Below are 15,420 nucleotides of genomic sequence, written 5' to 3' on the forward strand. Positions count from 1 at the left end.
ACTTATTTATCAAAAGGATTCAGTTTTACATTACTTTATCTGAAAATGTTGGTGCACCTCTAGGCTAGTCAGTTCAGTTAGGGGCATAATTAGTCAGGAATCTAAATGACTGTGATGACAGTCCGGAGTGTGTTTGGGTGGCCCTGCCCTTTCAGATTCTTCACCACACAGGTCTACGTCATGCCTCCCCATCAATGGAGATTTCTGAGGACTTCAGATAAAGAGCTGTCGCTGTTCTTCTGGCTGGAGAATGTTACAAAACCATTTCTAAAGACTTTGGGGGCTATTCAGAGATGAATGCAGATTGCTGCATATGCAGCCAGATCTGCGTTCATCTCTGAACATGGTGAGGGCAGCCCAGCACAAGGCAAGGCCACCCAGTATGCGTGGGCCCGCCTCCCGACGCTTCCACAATCTAATTGCGAACGCATGGGATCTAAGGTTGAACCCTGGCTGCGCTGCCATGCTGTCAGTGGCCATTTGTTTTTGAAGCGGCTATATGTGACATCATGCAGCCGCCCCGAAAACTGTCCTGAGTCACCCCCCGTTTTCAGAGCACTGCCCGCAATGCCGAATTCCCATCCGCGCAACAGCCTCGCCACTCAATCATATTGCGGTGGCATCCATCGGGGATGCAACCGCAATGTGTATGGCCCCGCAGCAACTGTGCATGCACAGTGTGCCGCCACCGGCAAGCTGCACTGTGTGCTACTATTGCGGATGGGTCTGAATACCCCACTTTGTCCTTTACCAATCCACTATCAGGCACGTAGAGGGAGATGTACGGAAGCAGAGAAGTTGCCCATAGCAACCAATCATCTTATAACCTATCATTTTATAGAAAGTAGTTAACAAAAGATAGCTGGAAGTATTTTGGTTGCTGTGGGAAAATTCGCCAATTGTCCTCTTTAGGTTAAATGAACGCTAGTTTATAATTTTCTGTGTTATTTGATTTACTGGATTATCAATTTTTATGATTTAGATGAAGATTCTTAAGGGGGTCACAAACTTCATAGCACCATTGTATGTACCCTTGAGCACAGCAGATAATGCCCTTACAAATATACCCTCTTCCTTTTATCGAATTTATATCTTGCCCTAAAAGAAAACTTGCTTTTAAAAGTTGGTTCAAAAGCAGATACAATAATATTTCTAGAATGTACTCAGCAAGGATTGCGTCACACTTCTCCAAGCAGAGAGTGCACACTTCTGCATGCCTGCGTTTAATGGCATCTTGTCTGTAAGGGTGTAGTACGGCTGACCGGCGGTCTCCTGACCGCCGGTCAGCTTACCGACGCCGGGATCCCGGCAGCATACCGACGCCGGGATCCCGGCGGGGAGGGGCGAGTGCAGCAAGCCCCTTGCGGGCTCGCTGCGCTCGCCACGCTGCGAGCTCGGTGGCGACCTGCGGTCGCCACGGGTTCTATTCCCACTCTATGGGTGTCGTGGACACCCACGAGTGGAAATAGTCCCTGTTGGTCGGCATGCCGACCATCGGGACAGTGACCCGTCGGGCTGGTGGAGGAGGTCATGTGACTGCCGGTCAGCTGACCGGCGGTCACATGAATACCACCCGTCTGTAATACCATGGGCTTCCCAGTGAAGGCAGATGCAGTATGGCAAAAGCGAGGAGCATTTATGCTGCAATTTTGGGTGTATTCACATTCATTTTATTGTTTTTTCTATTTACACATAATAATACAATTAAAATGTGATGGTGCTATTCCCAATATTGTATTCTAAAGTGCACACTACCAGTGCTAAATAAATTAAAAATAAGAATTTACTCACCGGTAATTCTATTTCTCGTAGTCCGTAGTGGATGCTGGGGACTCCGTAAGGACCATGGGGAACAGCGGCTCCGCAGGAGACTGGGCACAACTAAGAAAGATTTAGGACTACCTGGTGTGCACTGGCTCCTCCCTCTATGCCCCTCCTCCAGACCTCAGTTAGGAAACTGTGCCCGGAAGAGCTGACACAATAAGGAAAGGATTTTGGAATCCCAGGTAAGACTCATACCAGCCACACCAATCACACCGTACAACTCGTGATACTATACCCAGTGAACAGTATGAATAACAACTGAGCCTCTCAAACAGATGGCTCCAAACAATAACCCTTTAGTTAGGCAATAACTATATACAAGTATTGCAGACAATCCGCACTTGGGATGGGCGCCCAGCATCCACTACGGACTACGAGAAATAGAATTACCGGTGAGTAAATTCTTATTTTCTCTGACGTCCTAGTGGATGCTGGGGACTCCGTAAGGACCATGGGGATTATACAAAAGCTCCCAAACGGGCGGGAGAGTGCGGATGACTCTGCAGCACCGAATGAGCAAACTCAAGGTCCTCCTCAGCCAGGGTATCAAACTTGTAAAATTTAGCAAATGTGTTTGAACCCGACCAAGTAGCAGCTCGGCAAAGTTGTAAAGCCGAAACCCCTCGGGCAGCCGCCCAAGAAGAGCCCACTTTCCTCGTGGAATGGGCTTTTACAGATTTAGGATGCGGCAGTCCAGCCGCAGAATGTGCAAGTTGAATCGTACTACAGATCCAGCGAGCAATAGACTGCTTTGAAGCAGGAGCACCCAGCTTGTTGGGCGCATACAGGATAAATAGCGAGTCAGTTTTCCTGACTCCAGCCGTCCTGGAAACATAGATTTTCAGGGCCCTGACTACGTCCAGCAACTTGGAATCCTCCAAGTCCTTAGTAGCCGCAGGCACCACAATAGGTTGGTTCAAATGAAAAGCTGATACCACCTTAGGAAGAAATTGGGGACGAGTCCTCAATTCCGCCCTATCCATATGGAAAATCAGATAAGGGCTTTTACATGACAAAGCCGCCAATTCTGACACACGCCTGGCCGAAGCCAAGGCCAACAGCATGACCACTTTCCACGTGAGATATTTTAGTTCCACGGTTTTAAGTGGCTCAAACCAATGTGACTTAAGGAAATTCAACACCACGTTGAGATCCCAAGGTGCCACTGGAGGCACAAAAGGGGGCTGAATATGCAGCACTCCTTTAACAAACGTCTGAACTTCAGGCAGTGAAGCCAGTTCTTTTTGGAAGAAAATCGACAGAGCCGAAATCTGGACCTTAATGGAACCCAATTTGAGGCCCATAGTCACCCCTGACTGTAGGAAGTGCAGAAATCGACCCAGCTGAAATTCCTCCGTTGGGGCCCTTTTGCCCTCACACCACGCAACATATTTTCGCCATATGCGGTGATAATGGTTTGCGGTCACCTCCTTCCTAGCTTTAATCAGCGTAGGGATGACTTCCTCCGGAATGCCCTTTTCCTTCAGGAACCGGCGTTCAACCGCCATGCCGTCAAACGCAGCCGCGGTAAGTCTTGGAACAGACAGGGTCCCTGCTGCAGCAGGTCCTGTCTGAGCGGCAGAGGCCATGGGTTCTCTGAGATCATTTCTTGAAGTTCTGGGTACCAAGCTCTTCTTGGCCAATCCGGAACCACAAGTATAGTTCTTACTCCTCTCTCCTTATTATTCTCAGTACCTTGGGTATGAGAGGCAGAGGAGGGAACACATAAACCGACTGGTACACCCACGGTGTCACTAGAGCGTCCACAGCTATCGCCTGAGGGTCCCTTGACCTGGCGCAATATCTTTTTAGCTTTTTGTTGAGGCGGGACGCCATCATGTCCACCTGTGGCCGTTCCCAGCGATTTACAATCAGCTTGACGACTTCTGGATGAAGTCCCCACTCTCCCGGGTGGAGGTCGTGCCTGCTGAGGAAGTCTGCTTCCCAGTTGTTCACTCCCGGAATGAACACAGCTGACAGTGCTATCACGTGATTTTCCGCCAATCGGAGAATCCTTGTGGCTTCTGCCATCGCCATCCTGCTTCTTGTGCCGCCCTGTCGGTTTACATGGGCGACCGCCGTGATGTTGTCTGACTGGATCAGCACCGGCTGGTGTTGAAGCAGGGGTCTTGCCTGACTTAGGGCACTGTAAATGGCCCTTAGTTCCAGAATATTTATGTGTAGGGAAGTCTCCTGACCCGTCCATAGTCCTTGGAAGTTTCTTCCCTGTGTGACTGCCCCCCATCCTCGAAGGCTGGCATCCGTGGTCACCAGGACCCAGTCCTGTATGCCGAATCTGCGGCCCTCAAGAAGATGAGCACTCTGCAGCCACCACAATAGCGACACCCTGGTCCTTGGAGACAGGGTTATCAGCCGATGCATCTGAAGATGCGATCCGGACCATTTGTCCAACAGATCCCACTGAAAGATCCTTGCATGGAACCTTCCGAAAGGAATTGCTTCGTAAGAAGCCACCATCTTTCCCAGGACTCGCGTGCAATGGTGCACCGACACCTGTTTTGGTTTTAGGAGGTCTCTGACTAGAGATGACAACTCCTTGGCCTTCTCCTCCGGGAGAAACACTTTTTTCTGTTCCGTATCCAGAACCATCCCCAGGAACAGTAGACGCGTTGTAGGAACCAGCTGCGACTTTGGAAAATTCAGGATCCAGCCGTGCTGTTGTAGCACTTCCCGAGCAAGTGCCACTCCGATCAACAACTGTTCCCTGGACCTCGCCTTTATAAGGAGATCGTCCAAGTACGGGATAATTAACACTCCCTTTATTCGAAGGAGTATCATCATTTCGGCCATTACCTTGGTAAAGACCCTCGGTGCCGTGGACAGACCAAACGGCAACGTCTGGAATTGGTAATGACAGTCCTGTACCACAAATCTGAGGTACTCCTGGTGAGGAGGGTAAATGGGGACATGCAGGTAAGCATCCTTGATGTCCAGTGATACCATGTAATCCCCCTCGTCCAGGCTTGCAATCACCGCCCTGAGTGATTCCATCTTGAACTTGAACCTTCTTATATAAGTGTTCAAGGATTTTAAATTTAAAATGGGTCTCACCGAACCGTCCGGTTTCGGTACCACAAACATTGTGGAATAGTAACCCCGTCCTTGTTGAAGGAGGGGTACCTTGATTATCACCTGCTGAGAAAACAGCTTGTGAATCGCCTCCAGCACTGCCTCCCTGTCCGGGGGAGCTGTCGGCAAGGCAGATTTGAGGAAACGGCGAGGGGGAGACGTCTCGAATTCCAGCTTGTACCCCTGAGATACTACTTGTAGAATCCAGGGATCCACCCGTGAGCGAGCCCACTGGTCGCTGAAGTTCTTGAGACGGCCCCCCACCGTACCTGGCTCCGCCTGTGGAGCCCCAGCGTCATGCGGTGGACTTAGAGGAAGCGGGAGAGGACTTTTGTTCCTGGGAACTGGCTGTATGTTGCAGCTTTTTCCCTCTACCTCTGCCTCTGGGCAGAAAGGACGCGCCTCTAACCCGCTTGCCTTTCTGGGGCCGAAAGGACTGTACCTGATAATACGGTGCTTTCCTTGGCTGTGAGGGAACATGGGGTAAAAATGCTGACTTCCCAGCTGTCGCTGTGGAAACGAGGTCCGAGAGACCATCCCCAAACAACTCCTCACCCTTGTAAGGCAAAACTTCCATGTGCCTTTTAGAATCTGCATCTCCTGTCCACTGCCGAGTCCACAATCCTCTCCTGGCAGAAATAGACATTGCGTTTATTTTAGATGCCAGCCGGCAAATATCCCTCTGTGCATCTCTCATGTATAAGACAGCGTCTTTAATATGCTCTACGGTTAGCAATATAGTGTCCCTATCTAGGGTATCAATGTTTTCCGACAGGGAATCTGACCACGCAGCTGCAGCACTGCACATCCATGCTGAAGCAATAGCCGGTCTCAGTATAATTCCTGAGTGTGTGTATATACAGACTTCAGGATAGCCTCCTGCTTTCTATCCGCAGGTTCCTTTAGGGCGGCCGTGTCCGGAGACGGTAGTGCCACCTTTTTTGACAGACGTGTGAGCGCTTTATCCACCCTAGGGGATGTCTCCCAACGTGACCTGTCCTCTGGCGGGAAAGGGTACGCCATTAGTAACTTTTTTGAAATTACCAGTTTCTTATCGGGGGAAGCCCACGCTTCTTCACACACTTCATTTAATTCATCAGATGGGGGAAACACCACTGGTAGCTTTTTCTCCCCAAACATAATACCCTTTTTTGTGGTACCTGGGGTAATATCAGAAATGTGCAACACATTTTTCATTGCCGTAATCATATAAAGAATGGCTCTATTGGAATGTACACTAGTCTCATCGTCGTCGACACTGGAGTCAGTATCCGTGTCGACATCGGTGTCTGCCATCTGAGGTAGTGGGCGTTTTAGAGCCCCTGATGGCTTTTGAGACGCCTGGGCAGGCACGGGCTGAGCAGCCGGCTGTCCCACATCTGCTATGTCGTCAAACCTTTTATGTAAGGAGTTGACACTGTCGCGTAATTCTTTCCACATGTCCATCCATTCAGGTGTCGACCCCGCAGGGGGTGACATCACATTTATCGGCACCTGCTCCGCCTCCACATAAGCCTCCTTATCAAACATGTCGACACAGCCGTACCGACACACCGCACACACACAGGGAATGCTCTGACTGAGGACAGGACCCCACAAAGTCCTTTGGGGAGACAGAGAGAGAGTATGCCAGCACACACCAGAGCACTATATAATACAGGGATACACACTACACACAGTGATTTTTCCCCTATAGCTGCTATAATACACAATTTGCGCCTAAATTTAGTGCCCCCCCTCACTTTTTTACCCTATTGAGCCTGGAAACTGCAGGGGAGAGCCTGGGGAGCGTCCTTCCAGCGGAGCTGTGAGAGGAAATGGCGCCAGTGTGCTGAGGGAGATAGCCCCGCCCCCTTCACGGCAGACTTCTCCCGCTTTTGTCAGGAAATTTTTGGCAGGGGATTTTACACATATATAGTCTTACTGACTATATTATGTGTTTTTTTGCCAAGCTAAGGTATATATATTGCAGCCCAGGGCGCGCCGCCCCCCCCCCCCCCCCCCCCCCCCCCAAGCTGCAGTGCTGTGCGCTACCTTAATGAAGACCGGAGTCTTCAGCCGCCGATTTTCTGGACGTTCTTCTTGCTTCTTGCTTCTGGCTCTGCAAGGGGGGCGGCGGCCCAGCTTCGGGACCGGACGACCGAGGCTGGGCCTGTGTTCGATCCCTCTGGAGCTAATGGTGTCCAGTAGCCTAAGAAGCCCAAGCTAGCTGCAAGCAGGTAGGTTCGCTTCTTCTGCCCTCAGTCCCTCGAAGCAGTGAGTCTGTTGCCAGCAGATCTCACTGAAAATAAAAAACCTAAATATACTTTCTTTTCTAAGAGCTCAGGAGAGCCCCTAGTGTGCAACCAGCTCGGCCGGGCACAAAATTCTAACTGAGGTCTGGAGGAGGGGCATAGAGGGAGGAGCCAGTGCACACCAGGTAGTCCTAAATCTTTCTTAGTTGTGCCCAGTCTCCTGCGGAGCCGCTATTCCCCATGGTCCTTACGGAGTCCCCAGCATCCACTAGGACATCAGAGAAAGAATGTTATGTTATACCCCATTTCACATCGCCTAAGGTGGGTCGCACCCAGGAGCTCCCAGGGTGCGACCCACTGCCGCTGTTAGCAACCTAGGCATATTGCCAGGTTGGTGACGTCAGCGGTGACACGACGGGTAGGCGCTTGGAGATCAAATGATCTCCAAGTGCCACCTGTCCACACACAGGTAACGGGAAACGAGTCGCATCGACCCAGCTCCCGTTTACACCGCACAGCGAGCCGGGTTGAACATATGTGTTCAACCCTGCTCGTTACCCGAGTTGGAATACCGGGTCGCTCGATACGGTATTTCAACCCTGGCACCCTTCAGACCGCACATGAACACGGGCTATGAGCGTTCATGTGCCCATAACCCGTGTTCATAGCTGGCGGTCTGAAAGGGGTATTATAAACACACATACAAAACAGATGCGTCACCGGCTGTTTTTTTCTTCCCCCTCTCTCCCCGCAGGTATCAGGAGCATGCTTACCCGCAGTAATCCAAAACTGGGCGCAAGGATTTTTGCAGCAATCCTCGCACCTAATTGGATCCTTCCCCGGCCCCCATAGCGAGTGTTGGTATCATGACAGCATACCTGATGAACGATGTGTACATTTTCAAGGGTTCTAGCAATTTTTTATTATTATTATTATTATTATTAAAGAATATCCCAAATAAAATACACTCAGCTTTATTATTGCTGAGGAGATCCAGATAATTCAACCTATTATATTACAAACATACGGGCAAAAGCCAATTACTCTGTCTCAATGAGGAAGCACCTAGGCTAGTCCCTAGGGGTATGTGTGTACTTGGGAAATGATGAGATGAGTAAGCAGCAATGGTGCGGCAGTCACCGAGGGGATATCACGGGCAGACGGCGGTGACACAACGCTATCACACAGGCAGAGGTAATGCGCACAGCATGTAACGTCAGAGCCCCAGGCTGCGCCACACAGGGACACGCAGGCCGCCATGCCAACCGTATCACTAGGAATCACTTCCCGGCCTCCAGCACTATGGCTGCCATCCCCATTCATTCTACCGGTGTCCAGGCCGACCACCGCAGGAGTGCAACCCCGGTTGACGAGCATGCCGTGTCGCTCACAAACCCCACAGACACAGCGCCCCGCCCGGGAGCACCGGCCATTCCTCACCTATATCCCGGCACCTGACTCCGCTGCGTCTCCGGTAGTGACTGCGACCGGCAGCGACACTGACGTCACCGGCAGCTCAGCCAATACCTGCAGGTAGAGCGCGGAGAGGGGCGCGGCAGAGCTGCGGTGACTGACAGTAAGGGGGCGCAATGGCAGCAGCGAGTGGGGCGGGCTTTCTGGAATGTTCTGCCAAATGCTGTGGACCAGTCAGTGCTGCTGTGTTGCTGTGATGGCATGATAAAGCGAAGGCCGTGGTGGTCGCAGTCTGGTCCGAGTGCAATAACGCCATTTTTTCTGTTGCAGTAAACATGCTGCTTGGTTACTGTGAGCGCTCAGGTGGACAGTAATGGCTGCGCACCTGTGTAAGGCTGCTATGTTTTATATGGTATCCGGTCTCTAGGTCAACAGGGTTTCTAGGTCGACATGTTCTAGGTCGACAAGTCAAAGGTCGACATGAGTTTTTCACTTTTTTTTCTCCCCACTTTTTCAAACTTAACGGTCCACGCGGACCTGTGCCGAGCGCTAGACCATGTCGCCCTAGAAACCATGTCGACCTAGTTACTGTCGACCAATAGTGGTCGACCTAGACACTATCGACCTAGTTACTGTCGACCCTCCATATCACACCCGTTTTATATACATGAGTTGCCAAATAATTTGCTGCTGCTCTTAATTTATGATTACCTTCACTTCTTATTACTATCAGTTATTTTTATAGCGCACACATAGGGGGTCATTCAGACCAGGCCGGCGGCCCACAGCGCAGTTTGCTGATGGAGGCTGTGTGGGCACACACACTGTGGTCGCATCCCTGATGAATGCAATCGCATTGTGATTGACAGTGGTGGGTCTTCGCGGGGGGGGGGGGGGGGGGGGGGGGCGAGGCAGGCTGAACGTGTGGGCCGGAACCGTTTTTGCGGTGGCTGCATGATGTCACACTCAGCCGGTCCGATTAAAATACGGCGTCAGGGCTGAGCTGCAAGGAGTCAACCTTAGTTTTGATGCGTCCGCAATTATTTGAGAGGCGGCCTCATACATGCTGGTCAACCCCCAGCATGAGAGGAGATGGACGCAGATCTGGCTGCGTATGTAGCAATCTGCATCCATCTCTGAATAAAGCCCATATTCCGCAGCTCTTTACAGAGAAGATTTGGCCATTCACATCAGTCCCTGCCCCAGTGGAGCTTACAGTCTAATACCCTTTTTACACCAACCAGCATATAACACGGGTTATTGCACATGAACGTGCATAACCTGTGTTGCTGGTTGGTGTAAAAGGGCCGAGTTGGAATAATCCAGGTCGAGTGACCTGGTATTCCAACTGGGGTAGCTTGCAGGGTTGAACATGGGTTCAACCCGGCAAGCTGTGCTGTGTAAACGGAAGCCGGGTCGATGTGTATGGAAGGGCAGCGCTGGGAGATCATGTGATCTCCCTGCGCTGCCCCAGCCGCGTCACCGGCAACGTCACCAACCCGGCAATATGCTGGGGTTGGTGACTGCAGAAGGAAAGGGGGCTGACACCGCGTTTTAGGTGTAAAAATAAGATTTTACTTACCGATAAATCTATTTCTCGTAGTCCGTAGTGGATGCTGGGGACTCCGTCAGGACCATGGGGATTAGCGGCTCCGCAGGAGACAGGGCACAAAACTAAAGCTTTAGGATCAGGTGGTGTGTACTGGCTCCTCCCCCTATGACCCTCCTCCAAGCCTCAGTTAGGATACTGTGCCCGGACGAGCGTACACAATAAGGAAGGATATTGAATCCCGGGTAAGACTCATACCAGCCACACCAATCACACCGTATAACTTGTGATCTAAACCCAGTTAACAGTATGACAAACGTAGGAGCCTCTGAACAGACGGCTCACAACAATAACAACCCGATTTTTTTGTAACAATAACTATGTACAAGTATTGCAGACAATCCGCACTTGGGATGGGCGCCCAGCATCCACTACGGACTACGAGAAATAGATTTATCGGTAAGTAAAATCTTATTTTCTCTGACGTCCTAAGTGGATGCTGGGGACTCCGTCAGGACCATGGGGATTATACCAAAGCTCCCAAACGGGCGGGAGAGTGCGGATGACTCTGCAGCACCGAGTGAGAGAACTCCAGGTCCTCCTCAGCCAGGGTGTGCCCCTGACCAAGTAGCAGCTCGGCAAAGTTGTAAAGCCGAGACCCCTCGGGCAGTCGCCCAAGATGAGCCCACCTTCCTTGTGGAATGGGCATTTATATATTTTGGCTGTGGCAGTCCTGCCACAGAATGTGCAAGCTGAATTGTACTACACATTCAACTAGCAATCGTCTGCTTAGAAGCAAGAGCACCCAGTTTTCTCTATCGTCCTAAGTGGATGCTGGGGTTCCTGAAAGGACCATGGGGATAGCGGCTCCGCAGGAGACAGGGCACAAAAAAGTAAAGCTTTTACCAGATCAGGTGGTGTGCACTGGCTCCTCCCCCTATGACCCTCCTCCAGACTCCAGTTAGATTTTGTGCCCGAACGAGAAGGGTGCAATCTAGGTGGCTCTCCTAAAGAGCTGCTTAGAGAAAGTTTAGCTTAGGTTTTTTTACTTTACAGTGAGTCCTGCTGGCAACAGGATCACTGCAACGAGGGACTTAGGGGAGAAGTAGTGAACTCACCTGCGTGCAGAGTGGATTTGCTGCTTGGCTACTGGACACTAGCTCCAGAGGGACGATCACAGGTACAGCCTGGATGGTCACCGGAGCCGCGCCGCCGGCCCCCTTGCAGACGCTGAAGAGAGAAGAGGTCCAAAATCGGCGGCTGAAGACTCCTGAGTCTTCATAAAGGTAGCGCACAGCACTGCAGCTGTGCGCCATTTTCCTCTCAGCACACTTCACACAACAGTCACTGAGGGTGCAGAGCGCTGGGGGGGGCGCTCTGAGAGGCAAATAAAAACCTTATTAGAGGCAAAAAATACCTCACATATAGCCCACAGAGGCTATATGGAGATATTTAACCCCTGCCTAACTTCAAAAATAGCGGGAGACGAGGCCGCCGAAAAAGGGGCGGGGCCTATCTCCTCAGCACACAGCGCCATTTTCTCTCACAGAAAAGCTGGAGAGAAGGCTCCCAGGCTCTCCCCTGCACTGCACTACAGAAACAGGGTTAAAACAGAGAGGGGGGGCACTGATTTTGGCGATATTGTATATATATAAAAGATGCTATAAGGGAGAAACACTTATATAAGGTTGTCCCTATATAATTATAGCGTTTTTGGTGTGTGCTGGCAGACTCTCCCTCTGTCTCCCCAAAGGGCTAGTGGGTCCTGTCCTCTGTCAGAGCATTCCCGGTGTGTGTGCTGTGTGTCGGTACGTGTGTGTCGACATGTATGAGGACGATGTTGGTGAGGAGGCGGAGAAATTGCCTGTAATGGTGATGTCACTCTCTAGGGAGTCGACACCGGAATGGATGGCTTATTTAGAGAATTACGTGAGAATGTCAACACGCTGCAAGGTCGGTTGACGACATGAGACGGCCGACAATCTATTAGGACCGGTCCAGGCGTCTCAGAAACACCGTCAGGGGTTTTAAAAACGCCCATTTACCTCAGTCGGTCGACACAGACACAGACACGGACACTGAATACAGTGTCGACGGTGAATAAACAAACGTATTTCTCATTAGGGCCACACGTTAAGGGCAATGAAGGAGGTGTTACGTGTTTCTGATACTACAAGTACCACAAGAAAGGGTATTATGTGGGAGTGAAAAAACTACCTGTAGTTTTTCCTGAATCAGATAAAATAAAATGAAGTGTGTGATGATGCGTAGGGTTACCCCGATAGCAAATATTGGCGTTATACCCTTTCCCGCCAGAAATTAGGGTACGTTGGGAAACACCCCTTAGGGTGATAAGGCGCTCACACGCTTATCAAGTGGCGTTACCGTCTCCAGATACGGCCGCCCTCAAGGAGCCAGCTGATAGGAAGCTGGAAAAATATCCTAAAAAGTATATACACACATACGGTGGTTATACTGCGACCAGCGATCGCCATCAGCCTGGAGATGCAGTGCTGGGTTGGCTTGGTCGGATTCCCTGACTGAAAATATTTTATTCATGTAGAGCATTTAATAGGATGCATTCTATATATATGTATGTGAGATGCACAGAGGGATATTTGCTCTCTGGCATCAAGATAAGTGCGTTGTCCATATCTCCCAGAAGATGTCAGGGACACGACAGTGGTCAGGTGATACAGATCCCATACGGCAGATGGAAGTATTGCTGTATAAAGGGAAGGAGTTATTTGGGGGTCGGTCCATCGGACCTGGGGACCACAGCAACAGCTGGGAAATCCAACCTTTTTTTACCCCAAGTTACATCTCAGCTAAAAAAGACACCGTCTTTTCAGCCTCAATCTTTCCTTTCCCATGAGGGCATGCAGGCAAAAGGCCAGTCATATCTGCCCAGACATAGAGGTAAGGGAAGTAGACTGCAGCAGGCAGCCCTTTCCCAGGAAAAGAAGCCCTCCACCGCGTCTGCCAAGTCCTCAGCATGACGCTGGGGCCGTGCAAGCGGACTCAAGGTGGGGGGGTAGTCTCAAGAGTCTCAGGGCGCAGTGGGATCACTCGCAAGTTGACCCCTAGATCGTACGAGTATTATCCCAGGGGTAAAGATTGGAGAGTCGAGACATCTTCTCCTCGCAGCTTCCTGAAGTCTGCTTTACCAACGGCTCCCTCCGACATGGAGGCAGCATTGGAAACAATTCACAAGCTGTATATCCAGCAGGTGATAATCAAAGTACCCCTCCTACGACAAGGAAAAGGGTATTATTTTTCCACACTATATTGTGGTACTGAAGCCAGACGGCTTGGTGACACATAGTCTAAATCTAAAATGTTTTGAACACTTACATAAAAGGTTCAAATCGAGATAAAGTCACTCAGAGCAGTGATAGCGAACCGGAAAAAAGGGGACTATATGGTGTCCCTGGACATCAAGGATTACCTCCATGTCCAAAATTTGTCCTTCTCATCAAGGGTACCTCTGGTTCGTGGTACAGAACTGTCAATATCAGTTTCAGACGATGCCGTTTGAATTATCCACGGCACCCCGGGCCTTTTTACCAAGGTAATGGCCGAAAAGATGTTTCTTCAAAGAAAAAAGGCATCTAAATTATCCCTTACTTGCACGACCTAAAAAGGGCAAGTTCCAGAGAACAGTTGGAGGTCGGAAGAGCACTATCTAAAGTAGTTCTTCGACGGCACGACTGGATTCTAAATATTCCAAGAATCGCAGCTGTTTTCCGACGATACGTCTGCTGTTCCTAGGTATGATTCTGGACACGGTTCAGAAAAAGGTTTTTCTTCCCGAGGAAAAAGCCAAGGAGTTATCCGACCTGTCAGGAACCTCCTAAAACCAGGAAAGGTGTCTGTACATCAATGCACAAGAGTCCTGGGAAAAATGGTGGCTTTTTACGAAGCAATTCCATTCGGCAGATTCCATGCAAGAATTTTCCAAAGGGATCTGTTGGACAAATGGTCAGGGTCGCATCCTCAGATGCACCTGCGAATAACCCTGTCGCCAAGGACAAGGGTATATCTTCTGTGGTGGTTGCAAAAGGCTCATCTATTGGAGGGCCGCAGATTCGGCATACAGGATTTGATCCTGGTGACCACGGACGCCAGCCTGAGAGGTTGGGGAGCAGTCACACAAGGAAGAAACTTCCAGGGGGTATGGACGAACCTGGAAAAGTCTATTCACATAAACATTCTGGTACTAAGAGCAATCTAAAATGCTCTAAGCCAGGCGGAACCACTCCTGCAAGGAAAACCGGTGTTGATTCAGTCGGACAACATCACGGCGGTCGCCCATGTAAACAGACAGGGCGGCACAAGAAGCAGGAGTGCAATGGCAGAAGCTGCCAAGATTCTTCGCTGGGCGGAGAATCACGTAATAGCACTGTCAGCAGTGTTCTTCCCGGGCGTGGACAACTGGGAAGCAGACTTCCTCAGCAGACACGATATACACCCGGGAGAGGGGGGTCTTCATCCAGAAGTCTTCCACATGCTAATAAACTGTTGGGAAAGACCAATGGTAGACATGATGGCGTCTCGCCTCAACAAGAAACTGGACAAGTATTGCGCCAGGTCAAGAGATCCACAGGCAATAGCTGTGGACGCACTGGTAACACCTTGGGTGTACAAATCAGTATATGTGTTTCCTCCTCTGCCTCTCATACCAAAGGTATTGAAGATTATACGGTGAGGAGGAGTAAGAAATACTAGTGGCTCCGGATTGGCCAAGAAGGACTTGGTACCCGGAACTTCAAGAGTTGGTCACGGACGACCCGTGCCCTCTACTTCTGAGAAGGGACCTGCTACAACAGGGTCCCTGTCTCTTTCAAGACTTACCGCGGCTGCGTTTGACGGCATGGCGGTTGAACGCCAGATCCTAAAAGGGAAAGGCATTCCAGAAGAAGTCATTCCTACCTTGATTAAGGCAAGGAAGGAAGTCACCGCGAAACATTATCACCGCATTTGGCGAAAATATGTCGCGTGGTGCGAGGATCGGAGTGTTCCGACGGAGGAATTTCAACTGGGTCGTTTCCTACATTTCCTACAATCAGGATTGTCTAGGGGTCTCAAATTGAGATCTATTAAGGTTCAAATTTCGGCCCTGTCAATATTCTTCCAAAAAGAATTGGCCTCAGTTCCTGAGGTACAGACTTTTGTTAAAGGAGTACTGCATATACAGCCTCCTGTGGTGCCTCCGGTGGCACCGTGGGATCTAAATGTAGTTTTAGATTTCCTCAAATCCCATTGGTTTGAACCATTGAAAAAGGTGGATTTTAAATATCTCACATGGAA

At 50.3% G+C, this 15,420-nt stretch overlaps 1 protein-coding gene across 2 annotated transcripts in view; it reads right to left on the reverse strand.

The window, feature by feature from the left end:
* Nucleotides 1–8,716, reverse strand: part of TMEM33 (transmembrane protein 33) — a 124,638-nt gene extending 115,922 nt beyond the window's left edge. The window contains exon 1 of one of the 2 annotated variants that reach the window (XM_063921010.1): nucleotides 8,589–8,716. Coding sequence is in view for 1 of the 2 variants with exons in the window: in XM_063921009.1 (XP_063777079.1) it covers nucleotides 8,477–8,525 (49 nt within the window). In the remaining variant the exon portion in view is untranslated. Of the gene's footprint in view, nucleotides 1–8,476; nucleotides 8,541–8,588 lie in introns of those variants that run through there. The other variant, XM_063921009.1, reaches the window with a different exon arrangement.
* Between the last annotated feature and the right edge of the window lie 6,704 nt (nucleotides 8,717–15,420).

The sequence above is a fragment of the Pseudophryne corroboree genome, chromosome 1 (assembly GCF_028390025.1).
Source record: "Pseudophryne corroboree isolate aPseCor3 chromosome 1, aPseCor3.hap2, whole genome shotgun sequence".
Lineage (NCBI taxonomy): Eukaryota > Metazoa > Chordata > Amphibia > Anura > Myobatrachidae > Pseudophryne > Pseudophryne corroboree.